At 38.3% G+C, this 21,675-nt stretch overlaps 1 protein-coding gene across 1 annotated transcript in view; it reads left to right on the top strand.

Annotated features, from left to right (window-relative positions):
- Positions 1–21,675, top strand: part of THSD7B (thrombospondin type 1 domain containing 7B) — a gene marked incomplete at its 5' end in the record, with an annotated part of 630,914 nt that overhangs the window by 274,225 nt on the left and 335,014 nt on the right. The window contains 2 exons of the mRNA XM_081142191.1: positions 16,368–16,559; positions 18,225–18,459. Coding sequence (XP_080998317.1) covers positions 16,368–16,559; positions 18,225–18,459 — 427 coding nt within the window. The remainder of the gene's footprint in view (positions 1–16,367; positions 16,560–18,224; positions 18,460–21,675) is intronic.

Raw genomic sequence — 21,675 nt, 5'->3', positions numbered from 1 at the left:
GGGAGGCAGGGAATCCGCTTCTTGTGCTCGGGTCAAGTGGAAGGTCCTGAAGCCATGACTTCAGGTTTTGTTTATGGTTTTAATGTCTAGGACACCCTTTATTTAGGCTTTCTGTAATTAAAGGCAGCGCTATTCAAAATTAAATAAGCTTGCCTTTGAACTTCTAAATGTATACACAAAGTATCATCTTCTCCTTTTCAAATAATAAAAAAAAAGTTATACCAAAGACCACAGTTAAACCAAAGACCTCAGCCAGTTTCATTTGCCCACACTTGTCATGAAAACAATATCTTACTAAACAAATGATATGGAAACACACTTTTTAAAGTTCTTTTTGTTGTGCCCAGCTACTGTGATTGATATGAATGTGTGTATGTCAAATATACGTGTTAGAAATCACCGATTTATTACACATTACTTATGCCCTTTAGGGAAGGTTAAGCAAGCCTTTGTTTTTAGGAGGATGGCTGCATTTTGCTTTCTAGAATGTCTGGAAGAGCAAGGTAATGTAATAGAAAGCAAAACAAGGAGGAATATTGACAATAATGTCAACAATGAAAGGATATTTTAAAATGTTTTTTTTTGTAATAAAATTCAGAGAATCATATAATAAAAATAAAAAATAATGTATTTTATTCTGAGATAGAATTTGCATGTCAGTATGTTTCAAGTGGAAGGAAAAGAAATAAACTAATATGTTGAAAGCTCTGATTCTAGCTAATAACCTTATCCCATAGACTTTAGGAGTTAATAATGGCCATACATATATGCTTTTCCCATATATATTGTTTTTTGGGAGGGAGGTGGCGATAGAAAGCACTCAAAACTGTTACTCTGCCTATTTATATGCTTTTCCATGGATTTCCCTTCTGTTTACCACCTTCACTATGTTTAGGATATAAGTTTTATGACATCAGGGACCATGGAACAAATGGAAGTGGACCTATTAAAATAAGAAATAAAATCTAAGTACCTTTAGCATGTTATGAAATAAGTAAGTTATGCCTTTAATGAAAGATAAAGAAAAATACAAACTTTTTAACAGAAACTACTTTTGTTTTACAAGAGCTGTGGATTCCCAGGGAGGTTATATGAACTCTGAAAAGTGATAGTCAAATCCTACCGAGAGGAGTCCCTTGGAGTGAGGAGTTTGCCTCGAATGTGGGGAGAGCATCTGGCCTGGGGAGCTGCTTCAGCCTCCCGCAGCTGAAGGTCTATTGATTGGGAAGTTAGGACTGTACAGTAAATGTTCAAACATTGACTTAATAAAGATGAGCACCTCGAAGTAGTCTTTCTTTTCTTGCAAGATTTCAAATCAAAGGTAAACCTTGCAAGGGGGCAGGAAACGCACTTACTTTGGAAGGCTTAGGTCAAAACTTTGGCCACAATTGTTGTTTTCTCTAATCTCTTGATCTTTGTGAATTAGCTCTTTAACTGCTTTTGCACTAGTGGAAAAGTTATTCTGAATTTTGTTTGAATAATCCTCTAAGATGCTGAAAGTAATTTATTAGAATTAGGGCCCAGGAAATTGCACATTCCTTAACTAGGTTTTTAGATTAAACTAAGAGATAAGCCCAGAAGTACATAAAGATAGTGAAATCCTATTTGCAGTGTCAGTGTTTCGATATTTTATGAAATTAGCAAAGCTTTATTGTATTTTCTGCCTGGGTACTCAATTGAATAAAAGGCATAATAAATAAGAATTCAGAAGCAGAATTTTGTTGAGGGGAAAAATAAATTAGAAACGGGAATGCAATCATGCTCATATATATTTTATGAATTTTATGCATTCTGTATTTGAAAGGTTGCCGAGATATACTTGGGTCAATTGAAATATAGATTAACGTTGAAAATTTTAATATTTTTCTATATTTATATACGTATTCCTTTGCACACAAAAGTATAAAAACTTCTGCGAAAACCAGTTCTCAAGATATTATTTTCCGTTATAATGCCTGAATAATGAGAATTGTAGAATGTTTTCTAAGTTAGAGAGACAATATTGCTTTCTTTAACTCTGGGGCTTTTTGTGTTTTGAGGCAAATTATCAAACATAGACTTCTTCCATTTCAATATCTCAGTTTGGAAGAGTGGATAAAAATTAATTTTTGCCGTTTTAAGATTTGAGATAAAAACAATAAATAAGGGAAACAGAATGGATGTCCCTTTCCGTGTTGCTGAAATTTCATATATACAAAATGATAGGAATCTCTGTCACTTCCTGGTGGTAAAAATGCACAGTGACTTCTGAATTGGACAGAAGTGGCCCATGGTCTGCAGATGTCCAAGGATGAGGTCGGCATGCTTATCACTGAAGACCGTGTAAGTCAGCTCGGCTTTGGCGTGATACACAGACTGGGTAGGTGAGTAAACCTTCATAGTTTGTGAAGTTTCACAGGGAAAATAAGTGGATTCCTGAGCCTTGGCTGATGTCCACAAATTAAACTGGACAATCACATGAGGCCAAGTTTGTGAGTAGAGTAGTCCAGCAGATGGTCAGGCTGCAGTGACAGCCAATGGAGTGTTACCCCAACCCAAAGAAAAGGCCAAGGCAGGTAAACGCAAGGCCAGGCATGCAAGCCGCAAAGCCGATGGTGCCTCGCTGTTTTCATCAAGGCCTTTGGTATGTTCATTACTTTCTACATGCTCCCCTGTGGCTCTCCTCTGCTGTAGGCTGACAGATTTGGCTTTATCTGTAATGAACTTATGCAAAATCTAAAGGCATTGATAGAGGTTGATAGACGTATGTCACCATCATCATCATCATCACCACCACCAGCACATACTGAATACTGACCGTACCTGCCTGTTACTTTAATCTTACCCCATTTCATCATCACACATCTCCTGTGGTAAATTGGTAGAACCAGTATTCACACATTTACATGAGGAAGCCAGTGTGTAGAGAATTGAAATAAGGTACCCAGCGACACACAGCTATTATGGACAGGCTGGAATTCGTACCCAGGTCTTGCTGCTTCTAAACCAATGTTTTTATTCATAGTAGTAGACCTTGATCAGATATATTTATGTTGGTACATTCCTAAGCACTTTAAAATTTCCTCAGTTTGTGCTAGTAAGAGGATGCCAGAAATGTCTCAGACTCTAAAACATCTGTTCAGCTCGGTTTTACTTACTTTCACCCGATTAGCATTTATTGAATACTTACTATGAGTGAGGCACTGTTCTAGGCACTGGAAACTCAGAAATGCATAAAACACATCATTTTCTCTGGCCAAACAAGCAATGTCATGGGTTAAGGCATAAGACATTATATACAACCTTCAATTTATCGAGCAGACGTTTCTCTCTATTTATTATGTCTCAGGAAAAAAGTGCCTATGTACAAATAACCTAATAACTGCTGGTTTCACTGCCTAGAAGAATTAGCAAATTATTCTTCTAACCAGTGGGCCAGTTAGAATAAGATAAATGATCACAAATATCTAATGTGCTTAAATTGCTTCCAAAGAAGCCATGCCTTGCAGGCAATGAATGTCAACATATTTATTAATGATGCAATTAAGGATTTGACCTCTTAAGTAAAGCAGACAGTCAATAAAATAATATCTACTTCATAAAATAAGAACATGCTTCTTTTTGGTGTCAGTGCAGAAGTTAAAGGAGTACACGGATTTCAAATGTCTGTATTCGTCTCTAATTATTCTGAGCATACAGCCTGAATCCAGTGCCACGATTCCTCTTAGGAAATATCGAGGAGAATGTGGCAGCGTTATAAAGTGATGTTTGGATATTTGATATGTTTGCTTAAGTTTATTGTTTGTGTTTTGATATATTTCAGCATATATTTTACTTGACTTTAAACTTTACTTAGGTTTATTTATTGATTTTTTTTAACTGTTTGAGATTGGCTGGGAAAATGGCAGTGCCAGGCTGAATTATTACCACTAGAAGATCAGTTTGGGGAAGAAAGACAAATAGAGATCGGGTTTATTGTCCCTGAGAATTCATTCAATTGCTAGAAGACATCAATATCAGTCTTAAGCCAATACTAGTGAAGTATAGTAGATAAAACTTATAATAGTAGAAACCTATATATTCGTGGACATCATCCTATCCAAGTGATTAATCTAAGTGAAAACATTTTATTTATTATATGTGCAAATTCCCAGCTGACATCAGCTTGACTTGAATGAGAACTTTAACAAAAGGTCAGTGTTCATTATTTTAGCATTTTATTTTTATAATTATTAGTTACCTAATTTTAATTTGGAAAGTTCTTTTCATCTCTCTGGTTTTATGAAAGACTGAACTAAAGCTGTTTTCTGTTTGGATCTCAAATTCTGATAAATAGAGAAACATTCTCAGCATTAGTTGATGGGCCCCTGATCTATGGTACTGTAATCCTATACCTGAACTAAGTTGGTGAAACACATTGGAAAAGCAGTATGCAATTATTATTTTAGGCTCTTAATTAGTTTGCAACATTTTGGCGAGAAAATGATTATAGCATGATTCTCTATGAGTTCAACACTGTAAACCTTCACTATAGTTTTGTGTTTGCTGTTTTATTATGCTTTTTTAATATGGTACAAAAGTAATCATTAGACCCCTGCCATGTTCTGCAAAATTGCATATGAACAGTTTAACAGCCAGGGGATCAAGCATGGAAAAAGGCATCAGCAATGCTTTTTAAAGGGAAACGCTGTAGCTGTCCTCTGGGAAGGACACAATCAGGGATGTCTGGCTGCTTTACAATATTCTGCTTTTGCAGAATTCTTCCCCAATACAAAAAACTTTAGATTTGGGTCAACTCTACATATTCTTCATAGATCTGAAATTGTGCAGGGCCCATACTTTCTTCGAAGACAATCTTCCCAGAGGCCTGAGCTTAAAAATTTGTTGGAACAAAAATAGTTTGGCAGAGCCTATAACCTTCAATATGGTACTATCACAAAAATATCATAACGACTGTTATATGAACTATTAGGGTGCAAGGCTGCATCTTAGGGCTTTGTGTATATCAAGTGATTATATTTTTATAATAACCTAGCAGAATAAGAGTGCTATAAGAGAGGTACTGGTATCATTACGGTCCCCTAGGATATGCAGGTCATCGCACAGATGAGGACAGTGAAGCATAGCGAAGTTAAGTATTAGGAGATACCTGTCAGACCAGGGTTTGAACCCAGGCAGTCTGACTCTAGCGTCCATTACGTAATACTGCCTCCCAGTTAGCGCTGGGGTTAGAAGCCTCACCTATTTCCCAATTACTGCCTGACATCTTCACGTGGATTCATCATAGGTTGGGGTGCATAGTACAAAAACGTGAGGTATAATTTATACTTTACACAGACTAAACATCTTTCCCTTTATATCTCATTCATTTTTTTCATCCAGAATTTATTGATACCTACTATGCACCAGACATTGTGCCAGATGATTGATGCAGTTTTATAAAAGACAGAGTTCCATTTTCATCGATCATGCATTGTTCTGCTTGGGTGCTACATAAGTGTTATTTTAGCCAGAAGCTAATTTCCATTGCACCACACATATTATCATTATATTATAATGCTGACTCTCAGTTGTTACATCCATAAATATTTGCCTCGGAAAAGCTATTCATTAGTAGCATATTTGAAATATTTTTATTCATGTTATACACTGGTACATATTGGTTGGAGAATTCCCTTACGCCAAATTATGAAATTTTAGGTCCCAATACGTATGTTTCAACTACATTTTTTGCTTGAAGGAGGCAATATGTTTTTGGTTCCTTCCTGAAAACTTATCTGGATATAAAGGAAAAGTTGACAAATTAGATTTAAATTAAAATTTTAATTAAAAATAATTTTTTTTTGCCAGAGATACTCTTAAGAAAATGAAAAGAAAAACCATATAATTTAGAGCATATATTTGCATATTACAAGTCCAACAAAAAATTTGTACCCAGAATATGTAAAGAGCTCATAGAACTCAACAATATGAAAACAAACAACCTATTATAGGTCCAGCTACTGTAATAATATACCATAGGCTGGGTGGCTTAAACAACAGACATATATTTCTCATAGTTCTGGTCGTCTAGGGTCAAGGTGCCTGGTATTTGTGTCATCAGAAGGCCGGCTTCTTAGTTTATAGATAGCCACCTTCTCATTCTGTGCTTTCTCCTGCTTCTCATAAGGACACTAATCTCATAATGAGGGCCTCACTCTTACGACCTAGTCAACACCTAATCACCTCCCTTAGGCCCTACCTCCAAACACTGTCACATTGGGACTTAGGATTTTGTATATGAATTTTGGAGCGTCATAAACATTCAGTCTGTAACACAACCCAATTAAACATTAGTCCAACTTTGAAAATACATTTCCCCAATGACAATACAGAGACGGCAGATAAGCACTTGAAAAGCTTTTTCAACATCCTTAGTCTTTAGGAAAATGCAAATGAAAATTACAGTGTAACACCACCATACCCTTATAAGAATGATAAAACTTAAAATAGCAAAAAAGTGATCATACTAAGTGCAGATAGAGATGCAAGCAACTAGAGCTCCCATACGTTGTTAAAGGAAATGCAAAATGATACAGTGAACTCTTTGGAGAATAGTTTAGTAGTTTCTTTTTTGTTTTTTTTATGATGGGAAACATTTATTTATTTAATTGAAATATAATTGACATACAGTATTACTTTAGTTTCCAGTGTACAACATATTAATTTGGCATTTATATACCTTACAAAGTGATTATCACAGTAAGTCATGTAATTATCACCATATAAAGTTCTTACAATATCATTGACTGTATTTCCTGTGCTGTACATTACACCTCCTTGACTTACTTATTTTATAACTGGAAGTTTGTACCTTTTAATCCTCTAAACCTGTTTTGCCCCTGCCATCACTGTCCTCCCTACTGGCAACCATCATTTTGTTCACTGTCTGTGAGTCTGTTTCTGTTTTGTTTTGTATTTTTTGGGGTTTTATTAGATTCTACATATAAATAAAATCATATGGTATTTGTCTTTGTCTGACTTATTTCACTTAGCATAATATCTTCCAGATCCATCCATGTTGTCCCAGGTGGCGAGATTTCATTCTTTTTTATGGCAAAGCAATATTCCATCACGTATGTACACATACAAACACACACAGTGGTTGCTTCAGTATCTTGGCTATTGAAAAGAATGCTGCAATGAACATAAGGGCGTATATATCTTTTCAAATTAATGTTTTGATTTCTTTGGATAAATACCCAGAAGTAGAATTGTTGGGTTGTATGACAGTTCTATTTTTAATTTTTTGAACAGCTTCCACAGTGGCTCTACCAACTGACAATCCTACCAACATTGCACAAGGGTTCCCTCTTCTCCATATCTTGGCCAACACTTGTTATTTGTTGTCTTTTTTATAATAGTAATTCCGACAAGTGTGGAAGCAGGGTTTTTTTAATAAAGTCTACACTTATGTATGACCCAACAATAACCCTTCTAATTATATGTACTCAAAATCAATGAAAACGTATATTCATACAAAACCTTTATTCATAATTAGGAAAATGTGGCAACATCTCAATGTCCTTCAGCAGGGGAATGGCTAAACAAAATGTGCTACATCCACACAATGGAATTCTACTCAGCAACAAAAAGAATGAATTCTCGATACAGGCAGCAATGTGGATGCACCTCAAATACACTTTCCTCCAATGGCTACATCTGTATATTTCCATTTTTATGACATTGTGAGGGAAAAAAGGAAAATTGTAGGGACAGAGAACAGATCAGTGGTTTCTGAGCATCAGGATCGGGGGAAAGGGTTGACTCCAAAGGGGCAGCACAAGGACATTGTTACGGTGGCAGATCTGATCTGTCTCACAGTTTTGGTAGTGGATACAATACTCCATGCATTTCCTAAAACCCATAGAACTATACAACACAAAGAGGGAATTTTATTGTATGTAAATGTAAAAACATGCCAAATAATGAAAATAAAAATGTAAGTAATGAAACAAAACAATTGGCAACATTTTTTTGTGCAAGAACTTTAATGAATCCCTTGACATTGTCTTTCCATTTCTGGAAATGTGTTCTTCAAAAAGCCATCAACAATATGGTCAAGATTGTTCTTTGCAGTATTATTTATCACAGAGAAATTGAAAACATCTTAACTGTACAATTATAGTGAGGTAGTTAAATGAAGATGTATTTCCCATTTACAGGCACTAAAATATGTTTCTGAAGGTTAATTACAGGGAGAAATGATCAGTCTTCACTCATGTACTATCAGTTTACTCTATCAACTTTCCCATTTTAACTTTAAAATATTGATTTTCAAATATTTTACAACTTCTCGACAACTTTAAGTACTTTATAAACTACTACATATTCACATTGGTTCAAGTCCTTTTCTAAATAGCCAGATAGCTAAATATATATAGATAGAGATAGGTAGATAAAGAGATGAAATGAGTAATATTATTTCTTCCTTTATAATCATTTCAGTTCCTCTTCTATTTTTTTAGTTAACACAAATGGGATGTGAATAGAGCTAGTATCTTTGACACAAATCATTTTTCTATTTGTAATGTCCTTTATGCCCATTTTCACCAGTAGTAAAAAACCACATTATATATAAATGGTGCTTTGCAATTTCCACAGTGTTATTTTACATTAGCCTCTTTGATTCATCAGCGGACCTGGTGACATAATCAGGGACGGTAGCAGTGCCCCTCCCCCCACCGACGCAGGCGTCAGAAGCCTGAAGAAGCTTAGCCACTTTGCAGGGGCACACCTTGGCAGGTGTTAAAGCCAGGACACAATCCAGATGTTACAACTCCTCATCAAATATTCTGTGCATTATAATGCACTGTTTACTTCCTGAAGAAGTAAGTCCTGTACTACAAAGGTCACTTATTCCATTATTGTCCTTCTGTATTCAGCTTTTTAAAATTGTACAGCCTCTCTATAAAATTCCCAGAAGAAACAGCGTTTCTGCACTAAAAAGATGTCTTCATGTCTTCAGATCGTGTTTTGAGATGTATCAGTGTGCGCTTTTCCCCAGTGTGCACTTCTGTGCCTTCTTGGACAGGACCCCGCCCTCCTGTTGATCTCTGAGTTTTCCACTGTGCCCAAAAGAGTTTGCATTATTCCTCCAATGCAAACAGATGGAGCAAGTCAGTGCTCACAAGTGGATTCTTGAAGCTTAGTTTAGAGAGAATAATCCTAAAAACCAGCCTTTCGTATGCAAGAGTCAGACCTGTGGGAGAAAAGCATTATGTCAGTTTTAAATAGCTCCCTTCAGATATCAAGATGGGAGGAAAAGTACTCGGGATGCAGTTTTTGCAGAATCCAGGATCCTACTTTGTCCAGTTTCCTGAATTGGAAAGGTGGTGCCCAGGGTGGATATGGAGAAGAGGTCCAGGGATTAGGTTCCCTGCCCCTCTTGTCCTGCAGAAGAAATGTTGGGCCGAGGAAATGAAAACTATAAACATTTCAGATAGGTTAAAGAGAAAAACTGTGCACACAGGGTTCCCCGCATCCCAACATAAAGGGAGGGGCTTCGAGAGTGACGCAGTGATCTGCTGTGTTTAGGCGCCTCCCAGCCTGCTCCCCCCGGGCCTGTTTATGACCTGGTGGTGACCCCGAAATCCCAGCAGGCCCCAGTGTGAGACGTGGAGTACTGACTGCCCCTGGAAACAGGATCTAGCTCGGGGCAGGCCCGGATATTGTAATGTTGTGCTGGGTGCATTCTCTGTGACAGGTGTTGGCTGTTCTGGTTTTGTGCTGAGGGACCCCAGAGACCTACTCAGTCACACAGGCTTCTCACCCAATAGCTCACATGCCCTGCAGATAAAATTGCAGCAAACTCTGGCCTCTGGGAACATGTTTACCTTTGAAAGATTGATTTCTTGTTTAAGCTGTTATTTCCTGCCAATTATTTTCTTTTTAACATTTGTTTTGAGTTTTCCCTTATGTCCATTTTAGTATTTGCTCTTACATTGTTTCCTTTTTTTTAAAAATCAGTGATTAGAGGATTTTTTTCACTTTGTGATCATCCTTGCATGATTATTACATTTTTTGCTTGTGTTTGTGTCGTTTATCTTATCATATGTTGTTCTGTTGCTGCAGAATGTCCCTAATTTGGTCATATGTTCTGCCTTACTCTTCCATCTCTCCATCCTGAGCTCTTCTCATCTGCTTATCTATTCTGGTTTTGAAAGGCATTGTCCTGTGTTGCCCCATCCCCTGATGTCATTCCCAGATGATCAGGGTTCCCACTCCTTTCAGCTTACCATTGCCAATACTGCATTTGCCGAGACGCTGACAGTGAGCTGGAGAGAGGCCCTTCCCCGTGGTCGTCATCAGCTGAAGGCCCTGCCGTGGGAATGGCCCTGTGAGGTGGGAGCCGGTGCAGCGGCCAGGGGAGGAGCGTGGCCTGCGATGGTGCAGGCGGCGCCCGGGTCCAGCTCAGGCGCCGGGCAGCTCCCTCACTGTGAGCAAGGCCTTTAGCCTCTCTGCTTCAGGTAAACTAATAATGGTCATACAGATTTCATTAAGCCACTACATGGCCTGTGGCCAGCACAGCGTGTAGCCCACTCCTACCCAAATATCGGCTGTTGATGTTAGCGTAGGGCGGGTGGTTTTTTATTATTATGAATGTGATAAATTTTTTTTTAAATATATCTTTATTGATTTCAGAGAGAGGAAGGGAGAGGGAGAGAGAGAGACAGAAACATCAATGATGAGAGAGTCATTGATCGAGCCCGCAACCCAGGCATGTGCTCTGACCGGGAATCAAACCCTGATCGCCTGGATCCTAGTTCGATGCTCAACCGCTGAGCCACGCCTGGCCGGGCTGAATATGATAATTCTTAACATCAGGTGTTGTTGTCTTCTTGTACGTGTAAAGTGCAGAGACAAACAGGCTTCAGACTGGGAAATTAGCAAGCGGAGATATTCACTGCAGTGCTGGCATTGTGTTGCTGCACAGAGCTAGCTTCTGTTTAGCCTTTAGCTCTGTTTCATATTTTATTGGTTTGCAATCTAAACATTTCCTTAGCTGATTAGGTTCTCAGCACAGAAGTGGCCATGGACTACTTGCCTGTAAGGAGATAACATTTAAAATTTTAAATGGAACTAAGTACATATGAATCCAGTGAATTTGCTATGTGCTGTCTGTTGACATCTTACTCAGCTGTCGGCAAGCATTTAATCAATGTTTATTGCCTTTCTTCTCTGAGATTTAAATAGGACATAAAATTTTATGACAGGCAGAGTATTTTCAATACTTTTACTATTTTCCATAGATAGTGTAATAGTATACGAGAGGAAATATCCATAAAATACCAAGAATGCATTATTTTTAGAAGAATATGGTAATTTGAAGTTTTCATAATGACAAAATGTTGGTGTACTTTTCAAATCACGCTGTAGATTTGTGGATATCTGGGTTTCTCTTTTTTTCTCTTTTGTGTATATCTTTTCTCTTTTTTTTTTTTCTTTCTGGATACCTATAGTCTAGGTCAGAAAGCTAAGAATTATAGTTTTTTTTCCTACTGTTATAAAAGATAGATAGTAGTTCATAATATTAAATTGTAGTTCCTCAGAAGTCACAAAACAGCCAATGCCGCAGAATGAAGTAGAAAGAATACGTGTGGTTTAAACATTAGCTTGATGTCCAAAGCACAAACCGTGATAGCTGTGTTAGTATTAAGTTTACAGGATACTTGACCATTAGCCATAAAATGTTTGCCCTGAGGTATTTCTATGTAAAGTAATATATACATTTGAACTGGGGGGAACATTAGGGAACCTTGAGTATATTGCTATGTTCAAAAATATTTCTCTCATCTCAGTACTTTTGCTTTTATCCAGGAATTGTCAGGCATGAGAACAGGAGTATAAAGTATGGCCAAGACCTAGTCACCCATCCATTATGCCACAGTTCCCAGAATCACGTACACACACACACACACACACACACACACAACTAGTGTTGAATAAGACCACAGAATTTCACTCTTAGATATATACTGAAAAGAGTTGAAAACAGGTACTCAAACATGTACACATATAAACGTGTTCAGGGCAGCACTGGTCACAGTAGCTAAAATATGTCCATCAGCAGATGACTGGATAAAGGCCTGGGGGTGGTGGGTGAGTGTGGAGTGGAGGGAGTCAATGGGGGAAAGTGGGGGACTTCTGTAATACTTTCAACAATAAAGACAAATTTTTAAAAAGTGTAGTATAGACATATAATAGAATATTTTTTATCATAAAATGGAGTAGTGATATATGCTATAGCATAGATGAATCTCTAAAATATTATGTTAGGTGAAGAAAGGCAGCAAAAAATATGACATATTCTATGATTCCATTGACATGGAATATTCAGAATAATTTAATCCATAGAGACAGAACATAAATTGGTGGCTGCCAAGGACTGAGGGGAATGGGTAATGGGGAGAAAGTGCTTAACGGGTAAAGGGTTTTACTTTAGAGCAATGAAAATGTTTCAAAACTATATAGAAGTGGTGGCTGCACAATATTGTAATTTACTAAATGCCACTGAAGTGTTTACTTTCAAATGGCTCATTTTGTGTAATGTGAATTTCCCCATGTTAAATTATTTTAAAAAAAAATACTGAGTGACAAGGTTGAAGCAGCACCATATCCCATGTTCTCAGAATCACAAATGATTTAAATAAGTCTACTCCACGAGGAGAGAATGCAGTTTGTCATTATTGATCTCAGGGAGGCTGATGAAAGATGAACTCAATTTCCCTCTTAAGTATATCCTATTTTATTATGATAGTAGATTATCAGAGCTGGTGAAAATGACTTTTAATGGCTATGTTTCTGTGCCATGTGCTGCTTTGTTTTCCATGCTTGTCTGAGATTTCAGTTGGTTTCATTGATCCGCCCAAGAAAACGAAGACAGGAGGGAATTAATGCTCCTCTTTAGAGATGGGTTCTCTCTGTGACATGGGCAGATGATCACAGCATTGTAGGCTAGCAGGTGAGGTGATGCAGGCACAAGTGCTTTACTTTTGGCTCTTCAGTCATTCAGATTAGCTGACCATATAAATAAAATGATATGGAAAATTATAAATAGTGTTTATATTGTGTGTGAACCAGCCTGTGAAGCTCCTGGTAGTTATTTATACATATATACAAATGGTAAAGCAAGGGCTTTCTGGGGCTATGGCATAAATGGCTAGATTTTTCAGATGATAAAGGCCATTGGGTTTTTGTGCTATATATCTTTGCAAAGGATATTTTTAAAGGTTTTCCTATATATTCAAAGTCCTCTATGTGTTTGGACACCTTGCTATGTATGTTGCATAAATGATTTCTAATCCTTAGAATATCCCTGAAAGATATAAACATTATTATTTTATTATCATAGATGAGATAACTGAAGTTCAAAGATGTTAACTGATATATTCAAGAGGATAAGTGGTGCTAAAATTCACATCCAGATGCTTAACTGTGCCAGATTAGGACACTTTGTGACTAGGATCCCATTGTGCAGCTGTTGTTCTTTTTTTGATAAGATTTTATATAGAACAGCTCACACGTATTTCAGAGTGTGCTTATGACTATTAGTTTGGCTCCCTGAGAGAAAGGCTCTACTCTTTGCTCTTATTTCTAAATTAGCCTGTATAGACAAGCTATCAAAATGTTGGTGGAGTGTTGACATTGAACTGTACTAAGGAAATGTGTGAACCAGTTTATCTGAGAGCTTAGGCTTTAAAAAGCATTCAGGCACCCAAAGTAAATCCTAAGAGTGCTGGATGGTGACTAGGGAGAATGTTAAATTTGGGTAATGGGAAACCTAAGCAACTGGGAACTAGAGGAAGGGAGAAATATATGACAACTTGTGTGTCAGTCTAAGTCATTCAGAATTTGATGTCCAATAACTCTTGCACCACAGGCATTCCCTTTTCCTCATGTGGCTTCAGTATTAACCGTCTTCCAAATCCCTTGTATTTTTCTACCATTATACCTTTGTTGACACTTTGATGCCTGAAATGCTCACCCTCATTGCCGCCAATCCTCAGCCTTTCTCTTTCTCCCTGTTGAAAGTCCTTGGCTGTCATGCTAAACCCCCACAGGTCCTTGTCTTCCCTGAACTGCTGTAGTATTTCCTGTTCAAAACACACATTTGCAGCTTGGCGTCTACATTTTTTAAAGATGTTTCAATTAAAATTTTAAAAGATCTTTAAATTAAGATTTTTTTTAATTAAAGGGAGAGAGAGAAAAGCATCCATGTGAGAACCATACATTGATTAGCTGCCTCCTGGATGCCCCCTACTAGGGTTGAGCCCCCAACCTGGGCATATGCCCTGCCCAGAATCAAACCAGCAACCTTTTGGTACACGGGGCAATGCCCAACCAACTGAACCACACAGTCCAGGGCTTGGCATTTACTTTTGGAGATTTTTTTTCTCATGTGTTTATAGCCAGTTTCTGTTATTAACTATGAGGTCTAATGGGGTAAATAATAGTTATTTTCACCTATTTACATACTATAATATACCATGGACACACTATGTGCTCATAAAATAGTTGATAATTGTATAACTCTTGAGAGCAAAGTTTTCTCAAAACATTTTCATAAATATACCATTTTCTGAGACAAGCGCCCCTTAAAAAGGGATGACTACTGGTCAAGTAAGGTTGAAAAACACTACATACCATTTCTACCCTAGGAATTTTACACTATACCTTGGCATTTTAAAAACTCTGAGGAATTCTTCAGTAATAAGACCATTTTACTAATTTAACCCAGTACCTCTCAGCCCTCCCCCTTTTTTATATTTTATTCCTCAAAATGTTCTTTGCAAGACACTGCTTTAAACTGTTTTGTATACAAATGATGCTAATAATATTCATAAATGTGGAAATTGAATTTTGATTAGGTAAAATTTGGGCATTTTGTTTGGCCTGCCTCCTTCTGTACTTTTAAAAGCACTACCCGTTTGTGTGTGTGTGTGTGTGTGTGTGTGCGCGCGCGCGCACGCACACACATAACATACAGTGTAGACTCATTTACTCTAGATCGAGACTAAAAAGAGAATGATTGGAACTGGTCTTTCAGCTTATCTGCTAGAATCTCTATTACTTCTCATAATATGCTTGAGAAGTTTTATTTGTACCTCAAGGGCAATGAGCCTGGCCTCACTTACAAATATGAATGCAGATATTAGCAGTGCACAATCTCCTCCAGGCAGTCTTGCTTACTGTCAGGTCGTTCTATTTACTTCCTCAGAAAAGGAATATCCGTCTCCTTGGAATTGGACACAGCATGGTTAATGGGAAAAGCAGAACTTCTGGAGTCAGAAAGTTTTAAATTGATTCCTCACTGAGGCCTGTGCGATCCTGACCAAGTTTTCTTTCTGGAGCCAATGACAACTCCTCTATAAAATGAGATGGGTCACACCTGCCTCTAAGAGTTTTCTACTAGGACAATGCCTGGCACAAAGGAGACACTTTATAAATATTAATAACCTTTGCAGTTATTTTTTATGTCAGATTATGACAAGAGCATTCCATAGCACAAAGTCACACAGACAAAACAGCCTTTCTCCTATAGTTGCCACTCCATATTTCATATTGTTACTTCAAACTATAAATGGTATCACTGTTGTTCATGTTTTCTGTTAATTGTAAATATATATTTATATCACAAGTATGTATAAATATATGTTATAAGTATACATACATTTAAGTAACTTATTAGCTCATTCAAAGGAGGAATAGTAAATGCATTTGGAAGAATTTTGGAGCGGCTTTCAACTTTTGTCTCAGCAAGTTATATAATTTAGCCACAGATCCATTTCCATTTTAGTTTTGGATTATTTGCCACTATGCACAAACAGGATAAAAGAATAATGGTGTGGTAATCTTGCTTAAGGTTACATGTTTGGAGGCAAAAGCACACACCAGAAAATTAGGTTGGTAAAATTCTATTTTATAGGGTAGAATAGAATGCTCAACATAAATTATGCTTTTTCAGGCCTACACGCCCCCGTTTTGCTAAAAAACATATACTTGTTACATATGGTTGTCAATAATGCATCAATCATGTCTGTCTCCAGCCATCCATGGCTACATTATTGCTGGAAGAAGCCCATTTTGTCCCTGTGAAGGATGACAACTGCCAGCTTTGCTGTGTATCTACCTTTCTACATGCCAAGTGATCTCCTGGCAGTTTTCCTTGACACAAATATTATGAATGGCTGGAGAAACCATCATTTTTTGCACTTTATTGGTTTAGACACAAGGTGAAGTCTTCTAAGCTAAACTGAAGTAATAGAGGAAGCAATGATCCTAAATGTTGCTTGGAGTGGCCTCGGTTGTGCATTGACCAGCTTCTGCCTTGTTCTGGTTGATTACAGGGGAAGACGTATCAGGGCACCTCTGCCCAGCGTCTCCTCCTCCTGAACGGATGGCTTGTGAAATTCCCTGCAGGATGGATTGCGTGGTGAGCGAGTGGACAGGGTGGTCACCCTGCTCCCAGTCTTGTTCATATAAAAACTCTGATGGGAAACAGACCAGGTCAAGGACTATCCTGGCATTGGCTGGAGAAGGTGAGTAATAATAAATATTTCAACGGAGTCCATTGCGCAATTACTGTTTTCCGATAGGTAACTGTGAAGGTCGCATTGTGGAAATAGCCGCATCTAGGTAACATCTATATTCCTTGAGTCCAAATGAACACTGTTTCTTTCACTGTGCGCCTGTTCTCTTTAACCCTCAAGTTCACCTGTGCTGGGTGCCAGTATTTGCATGAATTGTTTTAGTCCATCCTATGTTATTGTTTTATTATACATTTTTAGGGAAGAAAACGATGTTTTCTTGATACACATCCAGCTTCCGCTAGCTTATGTGCTTTGGAACATAACTGGAATATAGCTGGTAAGAAGGGCTCCAAATTAAGAACCAAGAGACACGGCTTCTTAACTGGAAACGGCCGTTCTCGTCGGCCAGCTGAGCCCTGCGCCCTGCTTTCTGCTCTGTCCCGCTGGCGTGCAGTGAGAGCGAAAGGATGAAGGCTGTAAAAATGGCTTTGGGGAAGCTAACGTGCGATGGGGATGTACACGGGGCATCAGAAAAAGTGAGAGGAGCAGCTGTTGCTGTCCCTGATAGCGATGTCTCTGCTTCCAGACAACATGCGTCATCCTCTGAGCGCCCCTTGGCTCTGCCTGCCCGCAGCTCCGGTGCAGCAGCAAGGCCGGGTGGCCGCAGGCTGCGAGGGCTCCTTCCCAGCAAGGCCCGGGTCTGTGACTGAGGAAGGGGGCCAGGGTCAAGAGGAACGAAGACTCAGGTTCTTAAGATGCCGTTGCGTCCCCTTCTCGTCTTTCATAATTTTGGAAAGAGGGGGGAAAGCCCGTAGTATTTAATGGGGGGAAATAAGAATAATACCAAAGTCACAAATCTTCTTGAGCATTTGGCCCACTGAATAAAACATTATAGCGTGGAAAACAGAAGAAAAAGTAATGCATTAGATAAATAGCAGTTTTTACCTGGGTATAAACATGTGAAAGGAAAGGCAGCACTGAAATTTGATCGTCTGACTCACCCAGAGTGTAAGGATCCACATCTGCCTGGTCTCCCAGCCCGCAGATAACACATTGTCAAGTATGATTTCAGAGGTCCAGGATGGGCTTCCTCTTGCCAAACAAGAAAGACTTCTGGATTTCTCAAATTGTAGTAAAATGCGCTGCATGATGGAGAATGGGTGTCTTAAAATGGTACTGAGATAAAAATAATGCTCTCTTAGCAAAGAGAGACCATATATAGGCAGAGAGAGAGAGAGAATGTGTGTGTGTGTGCGTGTGTGTGTGTGTGTGTGTGTTTGATCTAATAGCAGCTCAAGGTCATGGGTTATTTTATCTAACTGACTAACCTATGTAGGCATAGTAATAAAATAAAAACAGATTTCTTTGGAGTTTGTCTCTGAGATACATGACTCAGGGGTGGGCAGTAGAATCAGTTAGTTTTTAAAATATAATTGACAGGTCCTGCTCCCTGTTATTTAGAGAATGGGGTGACGTATTGTCTTCAGATTGTTCTTCAGGACAAAGGTGAGGAGAAGGGTGCAGTGGCTCAGGCCTTTGGAAAGCTGTGTCAAAAGGCTGTTTTTCTAGGCCATAAAATAACAAAACAACAAATATAAGAACAGCAATAACAACATCAACGTGTTAATAAAAAGAACAACAGCTATGTATTCTTTTATATTTTGATTTTTGCAGGTGGAAAACCATGCCCCCCTTCTCAGGCCCTCCAAGAATATCGCTCATGCAATGACCATTCCTGTATGCAGCTCTATTGGGAGACGTTGCCTTGGGGCCCCTGTTCTGAAGACACATCGGTTACTGCCCTTAATGCAACCATTGGATGGGATGGAGAAGCTACGTGTGGTGTGGGCATTCAGACACGGAAGGCCTTTTGTGTCAAGAGTCATGTGGGACAAGTGATGACCAAAAGGTACTATCAATAATTTAGTGAAAGTGCAGAGGATTTTTGCATATTGGAGTATTTTTAGTCAAAAGCATTTTTCAAGCGCTGAATATGTCTCAGTCTGTGCTAAAGTAATATATATTTGCTTTGTTTTGTCTCACTCTTAAAAGTTAAAAAAAGTATGTCTTAACAAAGGTTGACACTTTACTAAGTTATAATGTGCATTAGTTAATGAATAACAGTACATAAGCCCCACAAATATGGAATCTGTTTGAATAATCCAGTTTTCTTGAGCTGATCTCAGTATTTCTGATCCTTTCTTACATAAAGAGTAGGTCCACATGAGGGTGGTTTATGAACTTTGAAAATATAGGTTTGTGTTATGTTCTTCTTTAGGTCCCATTGATTTTCTCTGCAGTGAGCAATAAATCCATGTAGCCATTTTAAATTGACTAATTCATGTCCTTGTGTAGATTCACAATCTCATGGATACCATGCTTTGCACATGAAGATGTAAAGTTTTAAAAAAGCAATAGGAGATTTGAGGCATGGAGACTAGGATACAGATATTAAAAAGGGTCATGAATAATTGCAAATAACGGAGGAAAAAGAGTAATTGAGTAGAGAGCTCAGCTCTGGGAGTTTCTTCTCTAGACCAGATAAGGAGACATAACTCTTCCTCAAGTCCATGTGGGAAGGCTTGTCGAGAAGAAAATGCAAGGCCTGTGCAGGCTCCAGGACTGGGTAACTGGGCTACCTGCAGAGGTGTCCAAGGGGCCATGTTTGAACTAGTCCCTGATTTGTGGTGAAAGACCCCACGGAGCCACAGGAGTGGTGGGTCAGCAGGATGGGCTGGTGCTAACTAGGCAACTTAGAGGTGTTCCCCAGGAATTTTCAAAATGGGAAAATGAAACCCTCTTTCTTTTTCTTTTTCTTTTTCTTTTTCTTTTTCTTTTTCTTTTTCTTTTTCTTTTTCTTTCTTTTTCTTTTTCTTTTAATATATCTTTATTGATTTCAGAGAGAGGAAGGGAGAGGGAGAGACAGAAACATCAATGATGAGAGAGAGTCATTGATCAGCTGCCTCCTGCACGCCCCCAACTGGGGATCGAGCCCACAACCCAGGCATGTGCCCTGACCGGGAATCGAACTGCAATCTCCTGGATCCTCGGTCAATGCTCAACCATGCCCGGCCGGGCAAACCCTCTCTTTTTCTATTCCTGATGCCTTAAGCATATGAACTGAGAGTTTCCATAGCCATGGTTAGGCCTGGTGGAAAAAGCAGGAGGGATGAATGAAGCTGATGCTCAGAGAAGCAGAAAAATCCTGGCAGCATCGAGCCCTGGCCCCATCCTCCTTAATTATACCCCTGCCTTTCCTGGCAACCAAGGCAAATACATTTGCTCTTCTGCCTAATTCAGTCCAGTTTGTGTTGCTGCCATGGGCAACTCAGACACCTGATTAATTTCATCTAGGGGCACCATGATTACAGGCTCTGGGCCTTATCCACACTGCCATGGAAACCACATTCACTGTGTGTAAGGAATGTCAAATCGTGCAGACTGGCCAGATGCTGCTGGTCTTGGAGCATCAGGTGAGCAGCTGGCTCTGCAAATGTGAGGATAACTATGACGTGAAGTGAAGCACGGTCAAGAAGATCTCATTTCTCTTCCCTCCTAATTGTGGCATCCAAAGTGCTGGGGTTGGATGTTCTCCATGGTCAGAATCCCAGACTTTATCACAGTGCCTGGCGTGCATTTAGTGTTCCATAAGCATTTTAGAATTTGTGAATTAACTTGACCTATGTGTAGGAAAGTAACAGGGTTTGCCAAGGATTGAATATGAATTGCAGGAAACTGAGAGTAGACGATGTTTATTCTTTGCTTCGAAAATAGATTTTACCTACCATACATATGACCTTCTGCTCTTAATAACTCATAAATGTTGTTTCTGTTTAGCATCCAATACTACATTGCTTGTGATGTTTTTGAAACATCAAATTATGTCAGTTGTGTGTTTTAACTTCCCTGGTATTCATAACACCATAAGGACTGACTGAATCAATGGGAGTTTTAGCTAAACATGGACAAGAATGCTTGTATATCACCTAGTTTAGGTGATTATCTAATTACTGAGGTTATGGTAAAATCCTAAATGGTTTAAAAGGTGTTATGTAAGAGAACTCCTTTTATCATGGAAAGGATTACAACCTTGATAATGCTATTTTTATGATGTAAATGTTCAACTGCTTAAAAAAAGATGCCTGAAATATTAGCTTTAATATACAAATGCAAATAAGTAGGTCGTAGGTATAGGAATAAGTCTTATGTGATATGCAACTATATTCTTTATAGTGATGAGAAAATGTAGCAAACTTGAAGTCTGACCTTCTACCTTTGAAAAACTTTGCTTAGTTCTGAATCACACAGGAAGTCCCCTTGATGGGAACACGATTTGTTTATTTCTTAGCAAAGAAGCATTGGAATTGACACTGACATCTACCAAATAAATTATCATTACATTTTCAAGGCTATTTGGACATGAAAAGTCAGATTCAAATGGTCCTCTATTTCCTTTTTTCCTCATAATTACTTTGAATGTCAGCTTTATATTAAAGTCTGAACATATCAGGATACTCAACTTTTAACTTAATGATATTTTATGCCCCCCGAAAAAACGACAGGACCAAAAGTTTATAGTTTAAAGCATAATTCACAAATGAATATACATTTCTTTAAAAATTTACATAAGTGAAACCAAACTATTATTATTACAGTGAATAACCTCCAGTTTTGTTCAGTTTACCAACATAGAAAAGCGAATTGCACAGATGTTTTCCCTACACACACACACAGACACACACACAGACACACACACACACACACACACACACAGGTATTACTAATTACTTTTGCACTGTTAATGAGGCTGGAGACTTAACCTAACTGTAATTCTTACTGTACGTCTCCAAACAATCTTGCTAAGCATAAGGAGCCTGATTGACTTTAGTAAAGTTAATTAAAATTCTTGAGGTTAATGAGATTAATTGAGCAAAGAAAATAATAACTACTGTCCAGTGAAATGTATTGTGAGATACCGAGATTATCAACAGTAGAAAATGTTATTTTCTCTGCTCTTACAAAAAATACATATTTTGGTGTGTTTTTTTCATGTGGAAAAAGCCACTGCAGTGGAAAAAGATCTCCTGCCATTTGTGAAATCCTTGAGGTGGGGGTGGGGCAAGAG

Source organism: Miniopterus schreibersii (genome assembly GCF_964146895.1).
Source record: "Miniopterus schreibersii genome assembly, chromosome: 7".
Taxonomy (NCBI): domain Eukaryota; kingdom Metazoa; phylum Chordata; class Mammalia; order Chiroptera; family Miniopteridae; genus Miniopterus; species Miniopterus schreibersii.
Note: the sequence above shows the minus strand (reverse complement) of the source record. Positions and strands in the feature narration are given on the sequence as shown.